The sequence below is a fragment of the Emys orbicularis genome, chromosome 21 (assembly GCF_028017835.1).
Source record: "Emys orbicularis isolate rEmyOrb1 chromosome 21, rEmyOrb1.hap1, whole genome shotgun sequence".
Lineage (NCBI taxonomy): Eukaryota > Metazoa > Chordata > Testudines > Emydidae > Emys > Emys orbicularis.
The window spans coordinates 5,306,146-5,331,986 of NC_088703.1; the positions used below are offsets into that span (position 1 = coordinate 5,306,146).

At 51.8% G+C, this 25,841-nt stretch overlaps 1 protein-coding gene across 1 annotated transcript in view; it reads right to left on the bottom strand.

The window, feature by feature from the left end:
• Positions 1 to 25,841, bottom strand: part of PPP5C (protein phosphatase 5 catalytic subunit) — a 42,811-nt gene that overhangs the window by 10,154 nt on the left and 6,816 nt on the right. Inside the window, exons 2-9 of the mRNA XM_065420954.1 lie at positions 17,982 to 18,223; positions 17,510 to 17,657; positions 13,413 to 13,534; positions 12,928 to 12,993; positions 10,246 to 10,344; positions 8,882 to 8,987; positions 6,385 to 6,527; positions 5,340 to 5,427 (exon numbers count right to left, since the gene is read on the bottom strand). Of these exons, the coding sequence (XP_065277026.1) occupies positions 5,340 to 5,427; positions 6,385 to 6,527; positions 8,882 to 8,987; positions 10,246 to 10,344; positions 12,928 to 12,993; positions 13,413 to 13,534; positions 17,510 to 17,657; positions 17,982 to 18,223 (1,014 nt within the window). The remainder of the gene's footprint in view (positions 1 to 5,339; positions 5,428 to 6,384; positions 6,528 to 8,881; positions 8,988 to 10,245; positions 10,345 to 12,927; positions 12,994 to 13,412; positions 13,535 to 17,509; positions 17,658 to 17,981; positions 18,224 to 25,841) is intronic.

Below are 25,841 nucleotides of genomic sequence, written 5' to 3' on the forward strand. Positions count from 1 at the left end.
AAAAATGGCAGATGAAATGCAAGGTTGATAAATGCAAAGTAATGCACATTGAAAAAAATAATAATCCCAACTATTCATACAAAATGATGTATTAACTGTTATCATGCAAGAAAAGAGATCTTGGAATCACTGTGATTAGTTCCCGGAAAACACCTGCTCAACATGCAATGGCAGTCAAAAAAGCAAACAGAATGTTGAGACCATCAGGAAAGGGGTAGATAGTAAGACAGTAAATATTATAATACCACTCTATAAATCCATGGTACGATCACACCCAGAATACTGCCCGCAGTTCTGGTCACCCCATCTCGAAAAAGATTTATTAGAATTGGCAAAATGATGAGGGGGATGGAACAGCTTCCAAATGAGGAGAGATTAAAAAGCCTGGGACTGTTCAGCTTAGAAAAGAGACAACTAAGGGGGGGAATAGGAGAGAGGTCTATAAAATCATGACTAGTGTGGAGAAAATGAATAAGGAAGTGTTATTTACCCCTTCACATAACATAAGAATCAGGGTCACTCAATGAAATTAATAGGCAGCTGGTTTAAAACAAACATAAGGAAGTACTTTACATAAATCACAGTCAACCTGTGGAACTCGTTGCCAAGGGATGTTGTGAAGGCCAAAAGTATAACTGGGTTCAAAAAAGAACTGGATAAGTTCCTGGAGGAGAGGTCCATCAATGGCTATTAGCCAAGATGCTCAGGGACGCAGCCCCTTGCTCTGGGTGTCCCTAAACTGCTGACTGCCAGAAGCTGGGATGGGATGACAGGGGATGGAATGCTATATAATTGCCCTGGTTGTGTTCATCTACCACCAGCTACTGTCGGAAGAGAGGGTACTGGGCTAGACAGACCACTGGTGTGCCCCAATATGGCCACTCTTATGTTCATTCCCCCTCAAAAAATATTGGGATTTCATCAAAAAAACAAAAGCTTTTTGGTTTCCCAATGAAGAACAGAAGAGTTCCCAAGTCACTTCACCTCTCCTGGTACATAAGAATGGCCATAGTGGGTCAGACCAATGGTCCATTCAGCCCAGTCTTCTGACAGTGGCCGATGCCAGATGCTTCGGGGGTGTACACAGAATAGGGCCCAGTGGTTAGAGCACTAACCTAGTACTTGGGCTACGTGGCCAATTCACTGCTCTGCCACAGACTGGTCTACGCACCTTATCGCCATCTGAAAAACGGGATTACAGCACTGCCCTGCCTCTCTGGAGGGTTATGAGGATAAATATGGTAAATATTGTGGGGTGATGAGGGCGAGACAAAAACCTGAATGAGGCGGAGTGACTCCCCGGTACTTAGGATCACAGAGAGTTGTAGTGCTTTAGAGACAGGCTGGGCATTGAGGCCTTTTCAGGCTAAACGTAAGATGTGGCAGGCGGTGAAACTACAGGGGGGTGAAGGATCCAAGTTTGACCCCGAACGTGCTTTTAAAGTGGGCCTCACACTCGAAGGAAAAGTTAACAAAAAGAAACAAAGCTTTGGGGCGGGGGGGGGGGGGAGGAGGAGAAGAAAGCGGTGGCATGAGACATGGGGCTCAGGGAGCCTGTTCTAAGCACACCCAGCCCCTGGGAGATACAAACAGATAAGGATCCGTCACTCAGCACGGAAAGCCGCCAACTGGGGGCAGGAAGCGACTGTGTAACAGTGGCTGGAACAGTGGAGCTAATTGAAACTGCTGGCGGAACTGTTACCAGAGCTGGATTTGAGCCAGGACGTCCCTGGTTAAACAAGCCAGTCTTGGGAAAAGCAGTCAGGAACTGGTTTGTTTTGTCCTTAAAACAGCATTTCCTGCAGTACAGTGCCCCCTAGAGCGCTGGTGCTGTATTGACTCAGGACAGCTACGTACCAGCCCCACTTCCTGTAGCATGGCGCCCCCTAGAGCACTGCTCCTGTACTGATTTACAGGGGCAGCTACCTAACACCCAGCCCCACTGCCTGCAGCATGGTGCCCCCTAGAGCATTGCTCCTGTATTGACTTACAGGGGCAGCTACCTAACACCCAGCCCCACTTCTTGCAGCACGGTGCCCCCTAGGGCACTGCTCCTGTATTGACTTACAGGGGAAGTTACCTACCACCAGCCCCACTTCCTGCAGCATGGCGCCCCCTAGAGCACTGCTCCTGTATTGACTTACAGGGGAAGTTACCTAGCACCAGCCCCACTTCCTGCAACACGGCGCCCCCTAGAGCACTGTTCCTGTATTGACTTACAGGGGCAGCTACCTAACACCCAGCCCCACTTCCTGCAGCATGGTGCCCCCTAGAGCACTGCTCCTGTATTGACTTACAGGGGAAGTTACCTACCACCAGCCCCACTTCCTGCAGCATGGCACCCCCTAGAGCACTGCTCCTGTATTGACTTACAGGGGAAGTTACCTAGCACCCAGCCCCACATTCAGCAGCACAGCGCCCCCTAGAGCACTGCTCCTGTACTGATTTACAGGGGCAGCTACCTAACACCCAGCCCCACTGCCTGCAGCATGGCGCCCCCTAGAGCACTGCTCCTGTATTGACTTACAGGGGCAGCTACCTAACACCCAGCCCCACTTCCTGCAACATGGCGCCCCCTAGAGCACTGCTCCTGTATTGACTTACAGGGGAAGTTATCTACCACCAGCCCCACTTCCTGCAGCATGGCGCCCCCTGGAGCACTGCTCCTGTATTGACTTACAGGGGAAGTTACCTACCACCAGCCCCACTTCCTGCAGCATGGCGCCCCCTAGAGCACTGCTCCTGTATTGACTTACAGGGGAAGTTACCTACCACCAGCCCCACTTCCTGCAGCATGGCGCCCCCTAGAGCACTGCTCCTGTATTGACTTACAGGGGAAGTTACCTAGGACCCAGCCCCACTTCCTGCAACACGGCGCACCCTAGAGCACTGCTCCTGTATTGACTTACAGGGGCAGCTACCTAACACCCAGCCCCACTTCCTGCAACATGGCGCCCCCTAGAGCACTGCTCCTGTATTGACTTACAGGGGAAGTTACCTACCACCAGCCCCACTTCCTGCAGCATGGCGCCCCCTGGAGCACTGCTCCTGTATTGACTTACAGGGGAAGTTACCTACCACCAGCCCCACTTCCTGCAGCATGGCGCCCCCTAGAGCACTGCTCCTGTATTGACTTACAGGGGAAGTTACCTAGCACCCAGCCCCACATCCAGCAGCACAGCGCCCCCTAGAGCACTGCTCCTGTACTGATTTACAGGGGCAGCTACCTAACACCCAGCCCCACTGCCTGCAGCATGGCGCCCCCTAGAGCACTGCTCCTGTATTGACTTACAGGGGAAGTTACCTAGCACCCAGCCCCACTTCCTGCAACACGGCGCCCCCTAGAGCACTGCTCCTGTATTGACTTACAGGGGCAGCTACCTAACACCCAGCCCCACTTCCTGCAGCATGGCGCCCCCTAGAGCACTGCTCCTGTATTGACTTACAGGGGAAGTTACCTACCACCAGCCCCACTTCCTGCAGCATGGCGCCCCCTAGAGCACTGCTCCTGTATTGACTTACAGGGGAAGTTACCTACCACCAGCCCCACTTCCTGCAGCATGGCGCCCCCTAGAGCACTGCTCCTGTATTGACTTACAGGGGAAATTACCTAGCACCCAGCCCCACTTCCTGCAACACGGCGCCCCCTAGAGCACTGCTCCTGTATTGACTTACAGGGGCAGCTACCTAACACCCAGCCCCACTTCCTGCAACACGGCGCCCCCTAGAGCACTGCTCCTGTATTGACTTACAGGGGCAGCTACCTAACACCAGCCCCACTTCCTGCAGCATGGCGCCCCCTGGAGCACTGCTCCTGTATTGACTTACAGGGGAAGTTACCTACCACCAGCCCCACTTCCTGCAGCATGGCGCCCCCTGGAGCACTGCTCCTGTATTGACTTACAGGGGAAGTTACCTACCACCAGCCCCACTTCCTGCAGCATGGCGCCCCCTGGAGCACTGCTCCTGTATTGACTTACAGGGGAAGTTACCTACCACCAGCCCCACTTCCTGCAGCATGGCGCCCCCTAGAGCACTGCTCCTGTATTGACTTACAGGGGAAGTTACCTACCACCAGCCTCACTTCCTGCAGCATGGCGCCCCCTAGAGCACTGCTCCTGTATTGACTTACAGGGGAAGTTACCTACCACCAGCCCCACTTCCTGCAGCATGGCGCCCCCTAGAGCACTGCTCCTGTATTGACTTACAGGGAAGGTTACCTACCACCAGCCCCACTTCCTGCAGCATGGCAGGACTCCCTTTCCCTTGGTCTCCCATCCAAGCACTGACATGGCCTGGCTCTCCTTAGCTGGGGGTGGGATGAAACATATTACAGCATGCGGCATAAATCTACGATACCGGCTCCCTGACACTTTTCTCTGACGTTTCTATCCAGCTAAAACCGTACCACCCTCTGGACTCCCACGCAGGGCACGTCACAAGCACCGTGGCCTGGAGGCAGCCCCGGGTGACTTTACCAAAGCTGGTGGGTTGACAGCAGCGATCAGTTTGGCCCAGCACATGACTACAGAGCTGAACATTAACTCCCTCCAGTTTCCAAAGGAAAACGCTCCACTCTGCAAGCCAAGCAGTCCCTCGTGGAAATGAGCAATGGAAAGTCCGCAACATATGTGATCACTTTCCATTCAGTGCAGAGTCAGTCCCTAGCCGGTGTTTTCTAGTATCTTATTTAGCCTTGTTTCAAAGACCCCAACTGCCAGGTTTCCCTCAGCTCCCTTGGAAGGGGGCCATGTTATCTGGCCAAAACGTAATTCCTTTACATTCCTCTACATTCCTCAGTCCTGCCTCTTTAAACGGCCCATGTTACTTCCTCCAGATTTACCAAGGCAACTGATCCAGGGGATCCCTCAGTGGTTTCCACACCTTGCTGCATCACCTGACACCAGCACGCCTCTGATAAGCCTGGAATTCTTGAAGCCCGGTCCCATGGGGTGTCAAAAGCAGCAAGGGAGGAGGATCTGGTGCGAGATGGCCGAGCTGGGAACAGGGGCAAGGTCATGCCCAGCCCCAGAGCGTTATGCGGGCCAGCTCCCCACTGATGTAAACCAGCACAGAGCCATTGTAGTCACTGAGGCGACACGGACTAGCACCAGCGGAGGTGCCCACGTACTACAGGGACGGGTGCTTCACAAAAGCAGGCAGCTGCTGACGACTCTGCTGTACAGTGCGATCCAAGAGGTCTCCCCATCTCTCCCCATGGGCCAGGATCTGTGCACCCAAGGGACCGTCCCGCCCCACCAGTGCAACCTCTAGCAGTGGGAAAGGCCCGGCCAGAGACAACACCCCACCCCGCGCATGGCGCGCCTTCCTGTCCTGACCTGAATCCGGAGGCTGCCGATTCCTCTCGATCTTCCGGATGTCGTCCAACGTGACCCCGTCTTCGCTGAAGAGCCCGCCGTGCATTATCTGGCAGGGAGCAGAGCACAGGTCAGGGGCGGGGAGAGGGCGCTCGGATAGGTCAGGCCCTAGCGACGAGCTGGCCTTAAGCTTCCACACGCCCCAATGGGAGGGGGGCACGAACAGTTGGGAAGGGGAGTACACGGCAAGGGGGCACGTCGGAACCCTGCTCTGACCGGGGTTTAACACGCTCAGTGCCCTCCCAGACCGGCTCCGAGGGAGGTAACGGAGGGGCTACAGCAGGGGTGGGCAAACTTTTTGGCCCGAGGGACACATCTAGCCATGAATGCCCACAAAACTGGGGGTTGGGGTGTGGGAGGGGGTGAGGGCTACGTCTGGGGTGCGGGCTCTGGGGTGGGGCCAGAAATGAGGAGTTCAGGGTGCAGGAGGGTACTCCGGGCTGGGACTGAGGGGTTGAGAGGGCGAGAAGGGGATCAGGGCTCGGGTAGGGGCGTGGGAAGGTGTCAGGGGTGCAGGCTCCGGGCAGTGCTTACATCAAGCAGCTCCCAGAAGCAGCGGCATGTCCCCCCTCCGGCTCCTATGCAGAGGCGCGGCCAGGCGGCTCTGCGCGCTGCCCTGTCCGCAGGCGCCACCCCTGCAGCTCCCATTGGCCACAGTTCCCAGCCAATGGGAGCTGTGGGGGCAGCGCTTAGGACAGGGGCAGCATGCAGGGCCCTCTGGCTGCCCCTACGCATAGGAGCCGGAGGCGGGACATGCCGCTGCTCCCGGAAGCCGCATGGAGCGGGACAAGCATCGGACTCCGCTCCCCGGCGGGAGCTCGAGGGCCAAATTCAAACATCTGGAGGACCGGATGCGGCCCCCAGGCCATAGTTTGCCCACCCCTGTGCTACAGGTAGATCCAAGCCATGGAGGTGCCCAGGATTACACACAGGGCCTTGGGCTACTCTCAATGCCCACTGCCAGTCCGGAAACGTGCCCCCCCGCGGTGCTGCGTTCTGCTCTCACCAACACTTTGCCATTGATGCATTGCGCCAGGGGCAGCCACTCAAAGACCTCGCTGAAAAGCGCAAACATCTGGGCTGTGTATTTGGCTTTCACCTCCCCCTCAAACCCGTAGATCTGGTTCATGTTGTCCGTCTCGTGATTCCCTGGGGGCCAAAGAGATGGGGGAAGGAGGAAAAAAAAACAAAAATCAATCAACCAATGGGGGACCAGCTGGAGAGGGGAGAGCCGCCCAGCTCCGGCCGACAGACAGCCAAGACTGGCTGTCGCCCCTTCCCCAGGGCAGAGGGAGGGATGGGGTCTGAGCAGTTCACTGCAGCACGGAGCCGCCAGAACAGCAGTGAAAGGTTTAATGCATTAAATCCCCAAGGAAGCCCCCCGGTCACTGGGCTGATTTGACAGCTCTGTCGTTCCCAGGCTTCGCAAATGGGCTGCTCACAGCCAGCAGTAACAAGCGGGAGAGGGCGAGTTTTATTGCTTTAGAGATTCACCGATGCCAAGGCCAGACAAGAGCATCTAGTCTGACTCCTGCATAGCACAAGCCAGAGAACTTCCCCCGAACAATTCCTAGGACAGCTTAGCCATTCAAGCTGGGCCCACTGGAGTGGGATGTGGGGTCACCTCATTAACCCTGCGCTACCTGGCTCCCTCATGCATTTCTGAGTGAAATTCAAGCAGTGGTTTTTAACCTGAAGCTAAACCTGGCCTCCCACACTCTAGTATCTGAGCACCTCTTAATCCTTAATGCATTTATCCTCCCAGCTCTGCGGTGAGGCCAGGCAGGACGAATATCCCCATTTGAGAGATGGGGAAATGGAGGCGCAGAAAGACTAGGGGACTTGCCCCAGGTCACACAGGGAGTCTGTGGCAGAGCTGGGACTTGAACCCAACTCTGCCAACAGCTAGGCTTGTGCCCTAACCACTGGGCCATCCTTCCTTCCTCTCTGGAGGCTCTACTGAGCCCCAACTGGCTTGTGAGCTGGGATGCTTTCCTGTGTTCGTACAGTGATCAACCAGGATTGGAAAGCAGCTCCCACACCTCCATCTGTTTAGCTGAAAGAGAAGGTGAAGGGGTGACTTGATCACAATCTGTAAGTACCCACATCGGGAACACATATGGGATCACGGGCTCTTCGATCTAACAGACAAAGGTCTAACGAGAGCCAATGGCTGCGAATTGAAGTGAGACAAATTCCGACCAGAAATAAGGATTTTTAATTTTTAACAGTGAAGAGAATCAGCCAATTGCAGCAGTTTATCAAGGGCTGGGCTGGATTCTCCATCAGTGGCCATTTTAAAATCAAGACTGATGGCTTTTCTAAGGGCAGGTCTACACTACAGCAGGGATCCACGCTCTGAGATTGATCCACCGGCGGTCGATTTAGCGGGTCTAGTAAAGACCCGCCAAATCGACTGCAGATCGCTCTCCAGTCGATCCCTGTACTCTACCCCCGACGAGAAGAGTAAGGTAAGTTGACGGGAAATTTTCTCCCGTCGATCCCCCCGCGGTAACTCGACCTAAGGTGTACGTTATTCACGTAGCTGGAGTTGCGTAGCGTAGCTCGACTTATCGCGGTAGCGTAGACATAGACTTAGATACTGGCTCCAGCAGGAATTGCTTCAGGGCAGTTCTCTGGCCCGTGCTATAACGGGGGCAGACCACATGATCACAGTGGGCCCCTCTGGCCTTGCAGGAAGCGATCAATGAAAACAAAGCACTCTGGGACTGGCAGGCCTTAAATGTGGATTTCGCGGCTGCTGCTCAGTGGAGGGCCGCTAGCTGGGGTAACCGCTCCCCTCACAAGAGTCATCCAGCTCCTGGGCTGGTTGGCAAAGCTCAGCGTCTCAAGCACGCGGAAGGGTGTGAGTGGCGGCACCTTTCTCTCGTTCCTGGCAGGGAAGAGGTTAATATTGCTGCCCAGCGGGAGTGGTGATAGCTGCTATACAGGAGTGATCGCCCTGAGGAACTTGGTTCTCTTGTGGACGGGGGCGTCAATTTTCGGTGGGTTTAACTCAAAGCAGACTTTGCGATTGGGCTGGTGAATTTTCATGCCCGTTTGGTTCGGCTGAGTTAGCTTTAGGGGAGGGATGCACCCAGGTCTTTTCAGATACGCAGGCTTAGATATAGCCATGAAATAATATCAATGGGTGGGGTCACAGTCTCCGAGCCAGAGACCAACTGAAAGGGCGCGAGATAGCTGGGAAAGGAGCGAAAGCCAGAGCATCCAGGAAATTCTGCATTTCCATGATGATCCCCATGATCCTCTCCAGCTCGGGAATCCCAGAGACAGCAGGTGGATTTGGAGAAGCCAGTTTTGCTAAGAAGGGGAACTCCAACTCTGGGTCTCAGCTGCAGGCTGGGGAAGCACCAGGAAAACAGTCAGCGGAGGGGACAGTTTGGGGAGTTCTTGCCCCGACTTGAGTACAAAGCAGGGCTCTCCAGTGGCTTATTCCCCCTCTCCCACCCCACCCCCCCAAGGTGGGATGGGACTGCACTTACCACGGAGTAAGTGGAAATGATCCGGATACAGCAGCTTAAAACCGAACAGCGTTAATATCACTTCCACGGAGAAGGAGCCGCGGTCGACGAAATCCCCATTGAATATCTGCCGAGGGGGCTGCGCTCAGGAAAAAGGGCCCAGGCGTCACTCTGGGATGAAGAACACTGCGATCCACCTTAGGTACTCGTGTGTCCCCTCACCACACACACACACACACAACCGTGGTACTGGAGCAAGCAACCCTGGGAATTGCCATTTTACAGAACCAAAGCACGGAGAGGCTAACGGATTGGCTCAAGATCACACAGGCACTTAAACCCTGGTCTCCAAGCCCTAGGCTGGCAGCCCTAGCCACTGGGCCGGCCTTCCTTCCCGCCCTTTCCTCTCCCCAATGCTGCTTTTCTGCAGCCTCTTTCCCAGTCCCACCCAAAGGCCTGACAGATGGTGGGTGACCCCCCCCCCCCCAGCTTCTCTCCCCGGAAAGCATCTCAGAGGCATCCCAGCACACCCCAGCGCCAGTGTTCCCTCTAATTTTTCCCACGCGTATGCGGAATGAATTTTGTTATGTGCACCAATATGGAGGTGATGTGTGACACGTCACAATTCATGTGGTGGGGGGTGGGGCCAAGGGGTTCGGAGTGTGGGAGGGGCCTCAAGGCTGGGGCACTGGGGCCTCCGGCTGGGGGTGTGGACTCTGGGGTGGGCCTGGGAATGAGGAGTTTGGGGTGCAGGCTGCCCTGGGGCTACAGTGGGGAGAGAGGACTCCCCCAGCTCTCTCTCCCCACAGCAGCACCTGGGCTGGGGGGGAGAGGTGCCTCTTCTGCAGCAGGTCCGGGGCTGGGCTGGGGTCAGGGCGCCTCTCCCCCGGCCGTGGGGGATCCGGGGCTGGGCTGGGGCCAGCGGGAAGAGGCGCCTCTCCCCACCACAGCAGGTCCGGGGCTGGGGGAGAGGCATCTCTCCCCGCCGCAGCCCTGAGCGCCTGCGTGGCACTTAATAGGCTGCTGAGGGACTGCGCAGCTTAGAAGGAATTTAGTCCAGCACCACCAACACGTAGTTTTAACTCATTCCCGAAGCCCTCCGACTCAGGACTCGTGCTCGGTTGTCAAGCTCAACAAAGGAGCCACCCGCCCCAGCACGGCAGTCAGGAATGGGTCACTATGGGAGTATAACCTCTATGCCGATCAGGACCGTTTCCCGCACAGTACAAATGGGGAAACCGAGGCACAGGGAGGGGAAGCAATACATCCCAACGCTGGAACAGAACCCAGGTCTGTCTCCTAGCCCTGTCACCTCCTGTTCTTAGAGAGCGCCTCCATCCGCACACGTCACATGCTGGATCAAAGGGGGAACCAGCCAAGGATACATATGGGTTCGTTTCAGACGGCAGCCCATTCAGTTCAAATATATTCAGCAAGTCGTAATACTGCCCGTGGGTGTCTCCACACACGGTGACCTTCTCTGTCTGGAAGAAGAGAGGCCGAGAGAGGAGAAGAGGAAAAGAAGACAGAAGAAAAGTAAAACTCAAGCCAGACAGAGCTCCTCTCGCCCTGCAGGATCCCAAAGCACTTTGCAAGAGTGGCTTCAGCCCACCGCGGAGACACAGCCACCTCTGAGGTGGGACGCGGCAGCTGTTTATACTGGGATCCCCTCACCCAGCACAGAAACTCAACCACGTCTGGGGTGGAGCGTGGCAGCTGTTCATCCAGTGATCGCTTCCCCATCCACCTCTGGAGGGGGCGTGGCAGGTGTTTAAACAGGGATTGCTCACTGTTCTAATAATTGGGCCTATAAATTTACCCTAATTGCAAACTCAATTCTAAAAAGTGAGTATATGTTTAATAACCTATAACGATGACTGTTGATGGGAAAAGGTGCCAAAGGGAGACAAGAAGACTGAATCAGTCTAAACCCAAAGGCCTACTGATATAATTCAACGACTGTGTTAAGATCATGCCTGGTAAACAAGTGTGGGACTGGAAATCAACTAACCAAAATTGGTGTGTCGGAAAACAGGCTGAATGGCGGACAAAATAATGAGAGGATGGGCTATTCCAGCCATCACGCCCTTCCGGGGTCCTCCAAAACAGACTTCAGGGGAGGAGAAAGCTGGCAGCCATGGGAACAATTTACCAAGAGTCATGGTGGATTCTCCATCACCGATAAGTTTTAAATCCAGAGCAGCTGGTTTCCCAAAGGATCTGCTCTAAGAATGACTGTGGGGAAGCTTGCTGGCCTGGGTTATGCAGGAGGTCGGACTAGATGACCTTCTGGCCTTGGAATCTATGAAACCGTGAGGCTGGCTGACTCAGACAGATGCTTCACCATCATGGCTGCTACGCCCACCATCTCCTGGGACCCTGGAACGTCGTCATCCCAATCCTGAGACATACCCTGACCAGACCGGGTCAGAGAGAGGAAGCCAGACAACATCGTCACCTCCAGCAGTTCCGGCTAAATCCTGAATACTACCTGGGACATGAGACTTTGTCTCCTTCCTGCAATGTGCCCTTTCCCTTCCCTACCTTATTTCTTCTCTTTCCTGTCTCTCTCCATTTTCCTTCTGTCTAATGAGTCTGGCTTAGCCGGCCAACACTGCTGTAAGCCTGGGACCAGAAAGAGGCAGCCCAGAGCAAGGCCCTAAACAGCCCGATGCTGGTACGAGTTTGCCAGGTCTCAGAGTGGCTGATCAGACCAGGGGCTGGGCCTGAGTTTTTCCAGCAGCGAGGCTGCAAGTAAAAGTCAACCGCAGACAGAAGCTGCCTTTTCCGTCTTTCCTCTTGTGGCCGTTTGTCTGGTCTCCTCTCCTCTTTCAGACTTTAACAGCGGCCGCTCAAGCGCATCTCAACTAACTTTGTCTCTTTTCCCCAGAAGGTAGAGTACCTACCATCTGTAATGCCGTCTAAAATACTGGCAGAGACAGGGAGTTTCTTTCTAAAATCTGTCCAGCTAAAGGGAAAGGGAACAAGGGATGCTGTTAAAATGAAAGCTCGACTTACTATTTTACATTTCAACCTGTTTTTCCTTATTTTCTGTATCTTGAATAAAAGATTAAAATGACGTTTAATAGTGCGCTTGCCGTGATGCTAAGCAGGCTGCGGTCCCCACACGTTGTTTAACTCTGTTTAATGTTGGACAGTTACAGGGCCAGGTTAACGCTTTTGACTCGTTGGGCCCATATGCTCCATCTAAATTAATACATCAGTGGTGAAATGCAACCACCTCTGGGGTTGGACATGGCAGCTGATTAACAGAGCACAATAACACTGCACGCATTGAAGACACAAGGAGAAGACTGGGTCCAGTTTGACCAGCAGGAATTTAGGGAGACAAGGCGGGTGAGGTAATATCTTTTATTGGACCACCTCATCTCTCTAATATCCTGGGACCAACACAGCTACAACTATACTGCATCCAGGAATTTAGGGAGGGAGGTTGGAATCGCATGCATCTGAATCAATAATAACGGCATCACCATGCTGGGGCAAGGAGGGAAGTATGTAACTCAAGGGGAAGACCATGGCCTATTTCAAACAACCCTGCCCCTTTGCGGGCTCTGACCCTGGTTACAACAGCAATGGGTGGATCAAAGGACAGACAGGTCAGAGCCTCCCACTGCAATACCGAAAGCTGTTAAACAGCTGTTCAGCCAGCTGCAAACGCTCTCAGATAAGGGTTGGACACCTTTCCCCCTTCCACTCCACTGCCCCATGCTGCAGCAAGGAGCGGCTTAGCCGGCCAGGGATGGATCTCCACTGGTCCAGGGCCCCATACAAGTTAGCCGGGCAAGCTCCAAGGGAGGTGAGGTCAGATGTGGGAGGAGACATGGCATGGATTTAATAGCTGCTCATAGGCAGTGCAGGCAGGCCATGGCTCAAGTTACACCACAGGTGTTTTGGCCCCCAAGCAGCCTGGGAGGGGTGGGGTATGAAGCCACCGGAGCTTCTGCTCACCCAGCACTGCGGGTTTGGGATCCGAACCCACCCCCCGGTTATACAAAGCACATCCCAGGACCTGCCACCCCCAGGCTGCAGAGAAGGATACCCACCTCTTTTAACGTGGTTTCTACTAGCGTGGGAAGTTTGACGAGCACCTCCTTCACCTGCACCAAGATCTGCCCAAGGGGAAAAGGGAAGAGTTAGCAAGGGCAGGAAATGAACGACACAGCCCTATCTCCAGATACACAGGAGACAGCCCTGTCTCCCGCCCTTTCCCAGCGTCTTGCTGGGCGAGTCCCTGGCCTTGCAAACAAGGGTCCTGACATGCAGGATGGACAGTTCATCTCCCAGCATGCAATGTGCCATCTCGATGACTCGGAAGCACTGCATGCTGGGACGTGTAGTCTTTGTGGCTCCCTCTATGTTACAGGGTGACACTGGCTGGCTCCATTTTACACCCTGGACTCCTGTCGGCCTGCCGCGGCAGTCTTTGTCACCCACAGCCGGGAAAGAGGATGCCAGCTCCTTTTGAAGAAGAGGCGAAGGATTCCACGCATGAGCCTCCCGCCCTATGGCAGGGCGGGCGGGCAATTACCTGATAGGCACATTTTCTGTGGAGTTTCTTTTGATCCTTGTACCATTGCATTAACTCCTTCATGAACGCTGGCGTCACCTTCCCGTTGTCCAGCTTGGGGCCGCTGTACTCGTCCTCGATGGCTGGCAGACGCGGAGACAGGAGGAGAGCAGAATCACTCATTAGCAACAGGATGGCACCCAATAATCCAGAGCCCTGCGGGCACTGCCCCACCCGCCTCCGCTGCTTCCACGGGCTGCCCGCTTCCACCCAGCTGCACCCCACACATCCCCAGCTGCACAGGAATCCACTCCTTCGTGCATCAGCTTAAGAGTCGAAGCTTCCAAAGGCAGTGTCGTCAGGGGAGTGATCCTGCCAGAGGCAGAGTCCCCTTGATTCCCACTCCAGAGGGCGCTCGACACATCATGGGATGAAGCCCCATCGGCTCAAACAGGCCCTGGAACCAAAGACATTCACCTGACAGAGGGACAAGCCACTGATCAAAAACCCTCCATGAATTGTCCAGGGGAGCCTGGTAGAGGAGACTGAGCTGGGACAGGCAGAGAAGCGGATTAGGTGCATGTTTTGGGCACTGGAGCTGCTCTCAGGTAGGAAGAACTGATTCCTACCACAAGCACAAAGCTCTGCTGAGCTGAAATCAACATGTGGGCGGATGATCCTGTAGCCATTTGCTCGGTAAAGGGGCCAGCACTCGGAATTTGTAAGCACTCCTCTTCCTGAACGTTGAACAACAAGGGCAATTAACCACTGGAACCAACTCCCGAGAGAAGGGGTGGATTCTCCATCTCTCGACGGCTTGAGGTCAAGACCTTTCCGGAAGAGACACTTAGCCCATCATATGTTAAGGGACTCAGCACAGGGGTAGTGGGATGGGTGTTATACAGTAGATCAGACTAGATGACCTAACAATCCCTCCCGGCAATAAAGTTGAGGAATCTGTGCCCCCAAAGGGTCAGAATTTCAAGAGATCTCAGCACCCAATCGCGTGAGCTCTTCAGAAAATCTGGCCTAGGTGATGTTTTGCTCTGATTCTTGAGTCATAAAATCGTGTTTCCTTGTAATTTTCCAGCTGGAGGGCTATTTATAGACACCCTGGGATCACTGCTTTAACAGCTCAGCTTTTCCCAACTGCTGCTGCCTAGCTACTTATTGGCCTTTCCCCATATTATTATTTGTATGACTGTAGCACCTTGGAACCCACCCCATTCACTCAGCTCAGCAAGACAGGAATGCTGGTCCAATTCCCAACAGCGTGTGCTGGATTTACACAAGCGGTGACTTTTATCGTCCCGCACGACAAAGTTCACTTATGGGTGAGGGAAGTTAACCGCAGTTTGTGGAGTCAGGTCTGACTCAGAGAACCAAAAAATCAGAAGTGAAGAGCCCCAATAAACCAGAGCTAATCCAGTGGCTCCCGGCCAGCCGTCTGCCAGCAACACATGACAACACATCTACTATCTACCGCAGACACACCCTTGAAAGCAAAGAAGTGAAAAGGGGTGAAACCATCAGCGACGCTCCAGCCCCTTTACGCAGAAGAGCCAAAGTGGTGTAAAGGGGCCTAAACCCCACCAGATCCAGCCAGGCCAGGATTCTCCCCGGTGCAGGCACTGTGGAAGACAGCTGTAAGGCTGTCAGCAGAGGACCCTTTCAGAAGCGCTGGCATAAGGGGGTGTTGGGGTCAGGACGCAACCTATAGTGCTGTGACTTAGACAGGCCCCCAGGACTATCTAAGATATGCCGGTGGGGCCTTTCCAGCCCCTGAAGCACCCCAAGATTGGGAGGGCATAAAAGTGGCTTAAAGCCACCTTAGCGCCCCCCTACTCTCAGCTGTACCCTAGCTCTCAGTAGACCCCCCAAAGGCACTCGGAGTTTGTATCTTCTACTCGTCCAGCCAGACACGCCCCTCCACAGCCAATACACCACAGCCTTCACAGTTCCCCCAAACACACCCTATGAAGGACACTGTCATTGTATAAATCTGGCGCTCTCTGGTTGGAAGAGGACACACATTCCTCTCTTGCCATGCCGACTGATTGGGTTGACACAGGGCCAGGCTGACAAATCTAAGACCCCAGAATGTCTGTAAATAGCCCGGAAGCCAGGAGGTTACGAGGAAAAATGATTTGGGTGATTCATAAAAAAAAAAAAAGGGGGGGGGGGGGGGGGACGGGACGACAGCAAAGCCGAGCCACCTCACCTGCGTGGTGTGTGAAATAGATGGCTTTGATCCTAGAGCCTGCTTCCCCGAGCCACCAGACTACCTGGGCCTCTTCCTGAGACATCTGAAACATCAAGGGGAAGAGGGAGCCTTTTGCTCTTATAAATGAAGCAAATTTGATGGAAGTCGCTGACAGAAAACAGCCCACAATGCACTTCTGGCAGAACCCCTTTTTACAAGCTCGGCACGGCACTCACTCCGAGGGGCTACCAGTCGAGTCTGGTTTCCAGAGTCGGGAAGCCTGCGTCCCTGCCACGGGCCCTTCTGATACTAGCAGGAGAACGGGGGAGAGGGTTACAGCCCCTGATCGGGACTTGGCAGAGCTGAGTTTAATTCCTGCCTCCGCCATGAACTCGCTGTGTGGTCTGGGGCAAGAATTTTCAGAAGTGACTACGCAGGTTTTCATTAAATCAACAGGAGCTGGGTGGCTCAGTCCCTTAGGGCCGGGTTTTCAAAGATGTTTAGGAGCCTAAAGATGCAGCTAGGTGCTTAACTAAGGTGGGATTTTCCATGGTGCCTGGGCAGGTGAGGTGCCAAAACCCCCATTGATTTCACCTGCTTAGGTGCCTCTGAAAATCCCACTAGGTGCCAATCTGCCTCTTTAGGTGCCTAAATTCCTTTGAAAACCTGCCCTAAGGGTCTGAGGCGCCCGAGTCTCCATGACTTGGATGTTTTACAAATGGGATTAAGGCGCTTTTGAAAGATTTATCCCTAAATCTTTCTGGGTCTCAGCTCTTCATCTGTAAAACAGGGATAGCGATTGTTCCTTTTTCCCTCGCCTTATCTGTTCAGACTGCAAGCTCTCATAGGCAAGGACTGACTCACTGTGTACGTGCACTGCCTGGCAGAACGGGGGCGCTGATCCCTAGCACATGTTACTGTATAGATAGATTCAAAAGCAACCGAGATTTCCCAGCTTCCAATCCTCGGTTTTAGTCATGAATCAGCAGCCTTTGTGGTCAGGGTAACACCACCCTGAACCTGCCCCAATTCTCTGTAAGGATGCCAGAGGCACATGGGATCCAGCTTTGTCGGAATCATACACACATATTCCTCTCCAGCAACGTCCTTGCAGTCTCATGCCGATCACACACACAAGGTGTGGTGCGGGTGATCGTGGCGTGAGAGCCCAGATTAAAACTACACAGAGCAGAGGCGACACAGAGGCCAACTAGCTATTATATTAGGCCCAGAGCCACACCTTTTGGTAGCTGCGTTCATGAGACATGCATCATTCACGAGGCACTTATGGCAAGATATCCATGCAATAGGAAGCAAGACCAGATCATAGTCTCCTCTGACTTCCTGTACAGCGCATGCCGGAGTATTTCCCCTGTACCGAGCCTAATCACTTGTGTGTGACTGAGGCGTCTTTCAGCAAGGCAGCCGGGCTGGACTGGGAGACATCAAGGGCTGGAGAACCCACCACTTCCCTGAGCTGTTTGTTCCAGTGGTTAGTCACCCGCACTGGTAAGCATTTGGCTCTGATTTCCAGCTGGAGTTTCTCCGGCTTCACCTGCCAGCCATTGGTCCCTGTTCTGCCTTTCTCCGCAGACATCAGAGGCCTTCATTTCCTGGCTCTTTTCTGCACCCTTGACAATTCTGCAACATCCTTTTTTAAAATGCAGGCACCAGAGCTGGACGCAGGATCCAGCGTCGGCTCGCCAAGGCCGGGTACAGAGGGAAAAGCCCCTCCCCGCCCCTACTCACTATCCCCGTTTCAACATCCAAGGGTGCCATTAGCCCTCTGTGCCCCAGCGCTGCTCCGGGAGCTCGTGGTAACTGCCCCTCCCTCAAGTTAGCCAGTTCTCCCCCAGCACCCCTGGAATCCACGTGACCAGAGAAGCCAGGCCCGGAGCCCCGCAGCCCAACTCACTCATGCTCTCTATGTCCAGGGAGTCGACCACAGAGCGCTTGTGCTCGTCGCTGGCAATGGCGCGCTCAAACGCCTTCTGCTTCACGATCTTGTTGCACTCCTGATACTTCATCTTGGCGTCTTTGTCGTTTGGCTTCACCTTCACCACCTGGAAGGGGGAAAGCACAGAGTCCATTACAGGCCAGCGTCAGGCAGGAGGGAGAAACAGAGGGAAAGGCAGACAAAGGGGCATGACAAGTAGAGGCCCGGGGAAGTGTGAGACTTGGCATTAGGCTGTCCCCCTCCCCGTTTCAACCCACCACCCTCCTGGGTGCAGACGCCCTCCACGGCTAGCTCTGCTCTCAGCTACACCCAGGTGATGTTACCGACCAGGTGTTGGAAAAGGCAGAACTCGAGCCAGAGCGTTGCAATGCCGGAGGGGACTGCGGCGCTGACGCTGGGTTCCCAGCAGAGCTCCCCGGCTCGCACTCACCGTCTCATAGTCGCGCAGGGCGGCCTTGAACTTGCCCAGGGCCATGTTGCTGGTCGCCCGCCGGTAGTAGCCTTTGATGTACTTCTTGTCCAGTTCGATGGCCTTGGTGGCGTCGGAGAGCGCGTAGCCATAGCACTCTGTCCGCAGGTAGGCCAGGCTGCGGTTGCCGTAGTAGATGGCATTGGAGGGGTTCAGGTCGATGGCCTCGCTGTAATACTTCACAGCGTTCTCGTAGTCCTTGCCTGGGGGGGGAGCAGAACAGAGACGGGGCGTCAGCGGGATGACCAGGACTGAGCAGCACCGGGGGACCCAGGAGCATTTTGCGGGGGTAACAGATCCATTCAGGGGCAGCAACAGCAGCAGGAGGCGGCCTACAGCCCTGGGCTGTCCCCGAGCTCTCTCGGACGCGCCAGTCAGGATCAAGGGCACGAGTCAGCAGAACTGAGGTTCCCCCACCTCAGCAGTGACAGTGCAGGGCACTCTCCCCCCGCTCTCCCCAGGGCACTGCCAGCTACCTCCCCAGCGGTGCCAGCCAGGACTTCCAGAGGGGGTGAGCCTGCCTGCCCCAGCCATGGCAAGCCAGCAGGGCCCCTTTCCCACTCCTGCAGCGCCTCCCCACTGTAAAGGTGGCACCTACGGGTCCATCCAGCACTCACAACAGCCCTCAGGCACCCAGGGCTCCCCTGCACCTCTCCAGAACTCAAGCCGTCCCCCGGCGATTTTGCCAGAATGTGGCCGGGGGCCCCTCCCCACCCTGAAGCAGAGCCGCACTCAATAGCATGTTGGGATTGGCCCAGCCCCACAGTGCTACATCTCAGGCCCAGAGAGGAAGGCGGAGCCTATAAAGCCTTCGTCCACCCCCAGCCCCCTCAGAGAGGCGTTCTGAAGTACAGTGGAGTAGAGCGAGAGAGCCTGGAGCATGGGCCCTGGGGCAAGACCTGAGGCCTGAACCACTGTCAGCAAAGCCAGGCCATGCTAGGAGCCAAAGTCAGGCCCTGTCATCAAACAGACACTTGCTTACAAGTTCACCATGAGGCACATGAACTTGGCAAAGGCACGGCTAGTGGGGCTGAGACCCAGGTGCTCCTGAGTACTAGGCACTGGGTGTTCGTGTAAACACATCCCAGAAGAGAAGACTCACCCAGGTCCACCCTAATCGAGCACAAGATAAGATGGTTTGACAGAAGTGATGAACAGGGATGTTTTGTCCGAGACATCAGCAGCAAGGTACAAGGGGAGGTAACCGATGTCAGGAAGCACAGAAGGTGGTACGGAACATGTTTGTTCACCGTACCAATATCAACGTACCACCCTGATTCTTCGTGCTGGCTTAGGGGACAACTTGACGTTGAATGTGCTGGTACCTTGTCACGAGCACACAAGCAGTGCACCCGTGCAGCGTATGGGACGCTGATCACGTGTTTTGGAGACAATAAACCTGGCCGAGCCTTTCTACCACCGAACCGAACCAGTGGGCTTTCTGGGTAGTACTACTGAGGTCTGCTGAACCAACTATCTGTGCAGAGATGGGACAGCATGCAGCGAAAACTCACACGTACGTAGATGTGCAAAGCAAACACGAGTTCAAAAAGGACAGTGAGGAAACGTGGCCTGGAGTCTATCCAGCGGACTCACACTTAGACTTGATGCATTAAAGATTAATGAACTAACTGCTTTAGTGGGAACCATTCGAAAATTGTAATGAATTTCTGTTGCAGAGACACAAACATTCCCAGTTGCTGCAAGAGGTGGGAATCCATTGGGAGGAGGAGCCGTTGCTTTTTCGAACACTACTGGGCTCTTTAAGTACCCACACATTTGGGTTTGAGAATAACGTTACTCAAATGATTACTCGGGTAACTCAAAACCATCCTGCGATGTAGGAACATCACGGGGAATTGCATCTACAGGAGTGCTTTCAACGTAAGCTGGATAGAGGGGAACACAAGTTGCAAAAGCAGCTGCACTCAGAGAAGTGTGAAAACTAATGAAAGGAAAACAAACTACAGATGCCCCCCAGATTACGCAAACCTGACTTACGCAAATCCGCACTTACGGAAAAAGTTCCGTAAGCTAGAAATAGGAAGGTTTTGTTTGTTTGTTTGTTTGGCGTAATGGTCAGGTATACGTTTCCGATTTATGCAAAATTCAAGTTACGCAAGGCGTACGTCGGGGAGCATCTGTAAAGTCATTATTGGGACCAATTCAGACTACGTGTACAAAGGTGTTACAATCTACCTTCCCTGGTAGAGTACTATAAACTGTACAAGAACGGATGGGCCTGAGATTAAACACAAACCACTATGGCAAAGATTAGAGAACCTGGCAATTAGCTATTAAAAAAAAAAAATCAGAAGAGTTAAAATAAAGTCACATTAAAAAAAAGGGGGCCACTGCAGTGGGGGAAACGAACAAGCAGATAGATTAGCCAAAGCAGCAGCAATTGAGGATACTTTGTGTGAAACCACCCCTGTGGCTGTAACCACCCATGCTCGGGCAAGGGAAGAACAAAAGAGAAGTAGAGAAAATCAGGAAGGATCACGGACGCTGCAGAAAATGCAAGATGACTTATCAAGCAATAGATTTCAGAATGCCCTTCAAAGTGGCATGGGGTTACAATAAATAAAAAAGAATTTACTCTTGGCCAATCCAGAGAACGACTGGGTTTTAGTAATTCCACAGCAACGACGACATTTATCGGTGAGCTGGATACGTGACTCTCTTGTAGGGGGACACCCCAAGTTAGAAGAGGCTATAGGCTGGTGGCCAAGGATAAGGGAAGACATGGAAATGCATACACACCGCTGCTTAACATGTGCAAAACAAGATCCTGCACAACGAAAAAGAAGAGGTGAGCTAATGCATCAGGCTTCGAAAGGGCTGTTCCAAAGCCTGCGGGTGGATTTTGTAGGGCCACTGCCTATAACATCTAGGAAGAACTGATTTTTGTTTGTCATTGTGGATAGTTTCAGTAAGTGGGTGGAGGCATTCCCCACATGAAAGGAAGGTAGCAATCTCACCGCAAAGCCTTAATGAGAGAAGTATTTCTTAGATGGGGTTTACCTCACAGTGTCGATTCTAATAATGGGCCAGCATTTATTGGACGTGTACCAAAGCATGGGAGCTCGGGCTGGTATTCCCTTACCATTGCATTTCCCATACCACCCTCAGGCCAGAGGACAAGTAGAAAGAATGGATAAATCTCTTAAAATTGAGTTATCTACGGTACGTGATGAACTAGGCACAAATTGGGATCTGGATCTCCCATGGGTGCCCATAAGAATCCGTAGTCATCCAAACTGTACGACTGGGCTTAGCCCACATAAAATACTGTTTGGAAGGCCTATGCCTGCATCAGAAAATCTATGATATCCCCCAGATAGCAGCATTGGCCACAGAAACCTGGATGAATAGTTTTAAATATTGACTGGGCCCGGTCCAGGGGTTAGCCGCAGCACCAGCAAAAAGTGAATCAAGCCTTTCATGAAAATAGTGGCAATTAGGGACTAACTAATGGTTAAAACTGTCCCACCACCCAAAAAAGAAACGGAATGGCCTGGTCCACATCAGACTATAAATAAACTGGGACCATCACTGTACCTGGTCGAAAGAGAGAACCAACCTCGGTGGAAACACGCCATGCAGTTCAAAGAGTTCAGAGTTTAAACTGTACGTTACATCTCTTGTGCTTTTTTTTATAGACGATCTCAAAAGATAACCATCTACAAGTAAAATGGAATCTTTTCAAATTGGGATGGAGTTTTATTAAATTTGGGCCTATGGGCCGTATCAGCGCCCCAGGCATTAACATAAGTAGCCTGGAATCAAATGACAACCGTTGAATTAAGTAGGCCTTATCCTGTCAGACAAGTTAACTGGAAAAGCATGAATATGGTGGAAAATAGACAAGGTACTAACTATTTGATGAAATAACAGATACACAACAATATGGAAAATGGAACAGGAAGGAAAGAAAACACTCTAGATGCTGGGTCCAAAGGTTGGATGGACAAGTGCCGGGCCTACAATCCAACCAAATCCTAGTTTGGTTTTTTTGGAAATCCCATGACAGAGGATGAAATTTTGTTTGAATTGGATGTGGAGCGCTGGCAGGAAAATGGCTTTTGCCCTTTCCAATGTACCTCAATCAAATAAGGTTTACAATACATACAATTAAGCCGCTTAAAAAAAAAAAAAACCCCAAGAAGTGATTGTTTTTGTTTTCACAGGTCATGAAATTAATCTGGATACGAGGACTGCCGAGTGTAATGGTAGCGATCCAACGTGCAGAGGGACTGGCTAACACCCAAAGACTAAACCAGACACGTTCCGTGACCAAAGAATTTGGGTAGAAATTTCAAATAATCCCACTGAACTGGAAGCGGCCAGCCTGCAGGAACAGTTCTAAATGTAATATGTGAAACAGAAGGAAGGCTGTAGTCGGGCTACATCAGCAAAGAGCGGCTGAGGGGCTGGCAGCAGAGCCCCGTGCCCCTGCCGGCAGCAGAGTTCCGGGCGCGGGGCGTTAGCGGGGAGCCTGGGCCCGGGGCGGAAGCTGGGATGCCGGGTGCGGGCAGCAGTGGAGCCCCGCATAAGACGTGGGGCTGCTGCAGCACACACCTCCGCACCCCTAGTTTCCTGCCTATGTGAACTCCTTAACAGTTAATGTTTAACCGATAGAATTTTAACAGGTTAAACTGTTACTATTTTTAAACCCGATTTACATCCCTAGCCATTACCCGTACTTTAGCTCCCAACACTGACTCAGCTGTTACAGAAAACACTGACACACCTGCAATTAATAGCCCCACTGTACAGGAACCCCCGCAAGCTACGGAAAAGGAAGCAGGAATTCAGGAGAGGGAACAAGTCTCACTTACCACACATCAAAGAGTGGACCGTCCAATTACAGCAATAGTAGGGGATAACCTTACTTTGCCGTCTAATATTAAATCATACCCACGTGAGAATGCTGATGTAGCAGTTGATTTTATTTTAAAGCAGTCAACCCAGTAACGAACCACGTGGAAGGAATCATTAAAACATACAGGGCCTTGACAGATAGAGTAACTTTTATCAACGTAGAGGATAAGTGCAGTGCATCCATTTGTATTAATTATCTCCAGCTGGAAGATGAGGCTTTATACACAGGAATTTGGGTAAGGTCTCCAGGTATTAGCAAATATATTTATCATGCGAGGGTATTACGGACCTGTCCGACCGTGGTACCGATCTTATCCCCGCAACTTAGTCTACCACTATCACTGCTCCATCAATGAAATGCCCACATTTGCAACCGTGGCCGGAATCGGGCCTCTTCCTACATCCTACCACTGAGTTCCTGGTGGAAAATGTGGGATGGATGGATGGATGGGCCACTCAAATTATAATTTCACCGGTATGGCTATGCACATCCACCAATACGACTGGTTTAATACAGAGATTAGGGTACAGATACAATATTGGAAAGGTTTTCAAAATCCTTTAATGAAGCGACAAGGATGGGAAAAGAGAAGTGTCACAGACACAATGTGGGGAGGCACAAGCCTCGGCCTGTCTGTATGGAAGACAGGAGATATTGAAAACCTAAATCTAAAAATGAACAGCATCATCAATGGGGTAGGAAAGGCAGTGAAAACTGGGCGACGTAGTCACCTGTTGCTTTATCAACACACAATAACCATTGCTAACATACATTTGATTGCTCCCGGGTTTGAATACCTCAACGCCACTATCCTTTCAATGACTTACGCCTGGATGAATTCTGTGCCAAAAATTAAAAATTCTGCACCAAAAAAATAAAAATTCTGCACACATTTTAAAATTCTGCAATTTTTTTGTCAAATGAACGCAATATAATCAAGCTGGTTTCAATTATTATGGTAATTTACTTAAACTATAGTACAATACCTGGAGAATGGGAGTGGGGAGCATTGGCAGAAATCGCCAAACCCCCTCTGTCTAATAGTAATGTAGCTAGTATTGACCCTTTACTTCTAGTTATTAGTCAACAAATAAATGGAGCCATATGCTCAGTGTTACATCACAGGAAACTGAAGAGCAAGTGTGGGCTGGTGACTCAAACTCACCATTTATATTGGCTATTGACCATCTCCAAAAAGGTCAGTAGCAAACAGTTCATGGAGCACATTTTGATAGGAATTTTTTTCAGCCCAAAAATGTAGACCAGTTCTAATCACTAAAGCACCACAAGCATTTAAAAGGCCATACTCTGGCAATGTACAGGACTCTTAAAATTTTTACACCTGTTTTATACTCCTGGGGGAATTCACTAAAAACAATGGGAACAATTCACTAAGCAGGCAGGCTGCTACATTCTGCTCTGCCTGAGGGAACAGAGCCTGCCCACCCCATGTGTACCTCTTCAGAACCATCCCCAAAGCCCTGCCCTTCCATGCCGAGCATGCCGCAATAGCAAGCCAGAGGGACAGTCTCTCTCTCTCACACACACACACAACTGCCCAGCCTCCCCTCCTCACCTAGTGGTGATTTACATTTCTGCCGGCTGCTCTGGGTGCCCAAACCGACCTGCCTGCACTGCCGGGCAGGGAGCGCATGACCACTCTTGCAGCTTCCCTTTGCTTCCCCGTCAGAAGTCATTTTTCTGCGGGGAAGCAAAGAAATATGCGGGGACCATGAATTCTGTACGCGTGCAGTGACGCAAAATTCCCCCAGAAGTAAATAATCAATAGTTTGGAAAATAATGATGTTTCATTGGCAGTGGCTTGGGTAACCTATGGAGACAGGGTAACTGAAATAATCAAACAAGGGTTGTTACATATAAGGCTACAAAAATGGCCCCGCTTATTAAATGGCCCCGCTTTTATAAAACAGATACAGGAGCAAGAAATAAAGAATATTACTCCAGATTTCTTACAATTTGTTTTCTAGACAGTAGTAAGAAGAGTAAAAATATTCAAATTATGATGGCTATCCCAAGGTGGACCCAAGCTCCAGTAAAGGTATCTTACGCCAACAGTGTAGGAACCTTAGTAAACAACACTTATGTGCAACCCTATCGTAGTGTGCCAGGGTGGATTTGATTTAAATCAAATTGATTTAAATTATGATTTAAATCACTAGTCAGGAGGACTCGATTTAATCATGGATTTCTACATAAAAGTGCATTCTTGTTGGGTGTTGTAACCTTAATACATATACTTCACCGGTAGAGGAACATCATTAAAATATTCCCAAACTGGGTATCTTTTATGGCCTGCTGCCATTATAGGTTTTCCCTTCTAGTGAGAGAATGGTATGGTAGTTCTCAAATCAATGAAGGCTACACTCAGAAAGACCTCAAGACTTCTGGAATATGCTGCTCAAACAGTTTCACTTTTGTTTCTACTGCCTGTCCCTCCCTTCTCACATTTATCTCCAGACTTCTTCTCCTTGTCCAGATCTATTCCGCCCCCAACAATCTTCTGTTCATTGAACTTTTTGAAACTTTACACTTTTAGAGAGAGGTAAGGGATTGACTCTGTGTACATAAATCTGCAGAGGGACAATAGGGTTGAGGTCTCTTATTTCTTATCTCCACATTATTTATTTATTTAAAAACATTTTTGCTGTTAACAATCATGTTATCTCTGGAAACACAAATCCACAGTTTGAGAACTGCAAAACTAAGCATCTCTGATGGTATCTTCTAGACTGAGCACTGAGTCCCATTGAGTAGATAGGAAGATTAACCTAAATAATCTATACAGAAGCCCCTGGAACCCCATAAAATTGGGTCCCTAATCCATGAACTATTGGAACTCATTTACAAAACTTTTCTTAAACATTACATGAATATATTGTCTCATACTAGAGAATTAGAATTTATAATCCCTATTC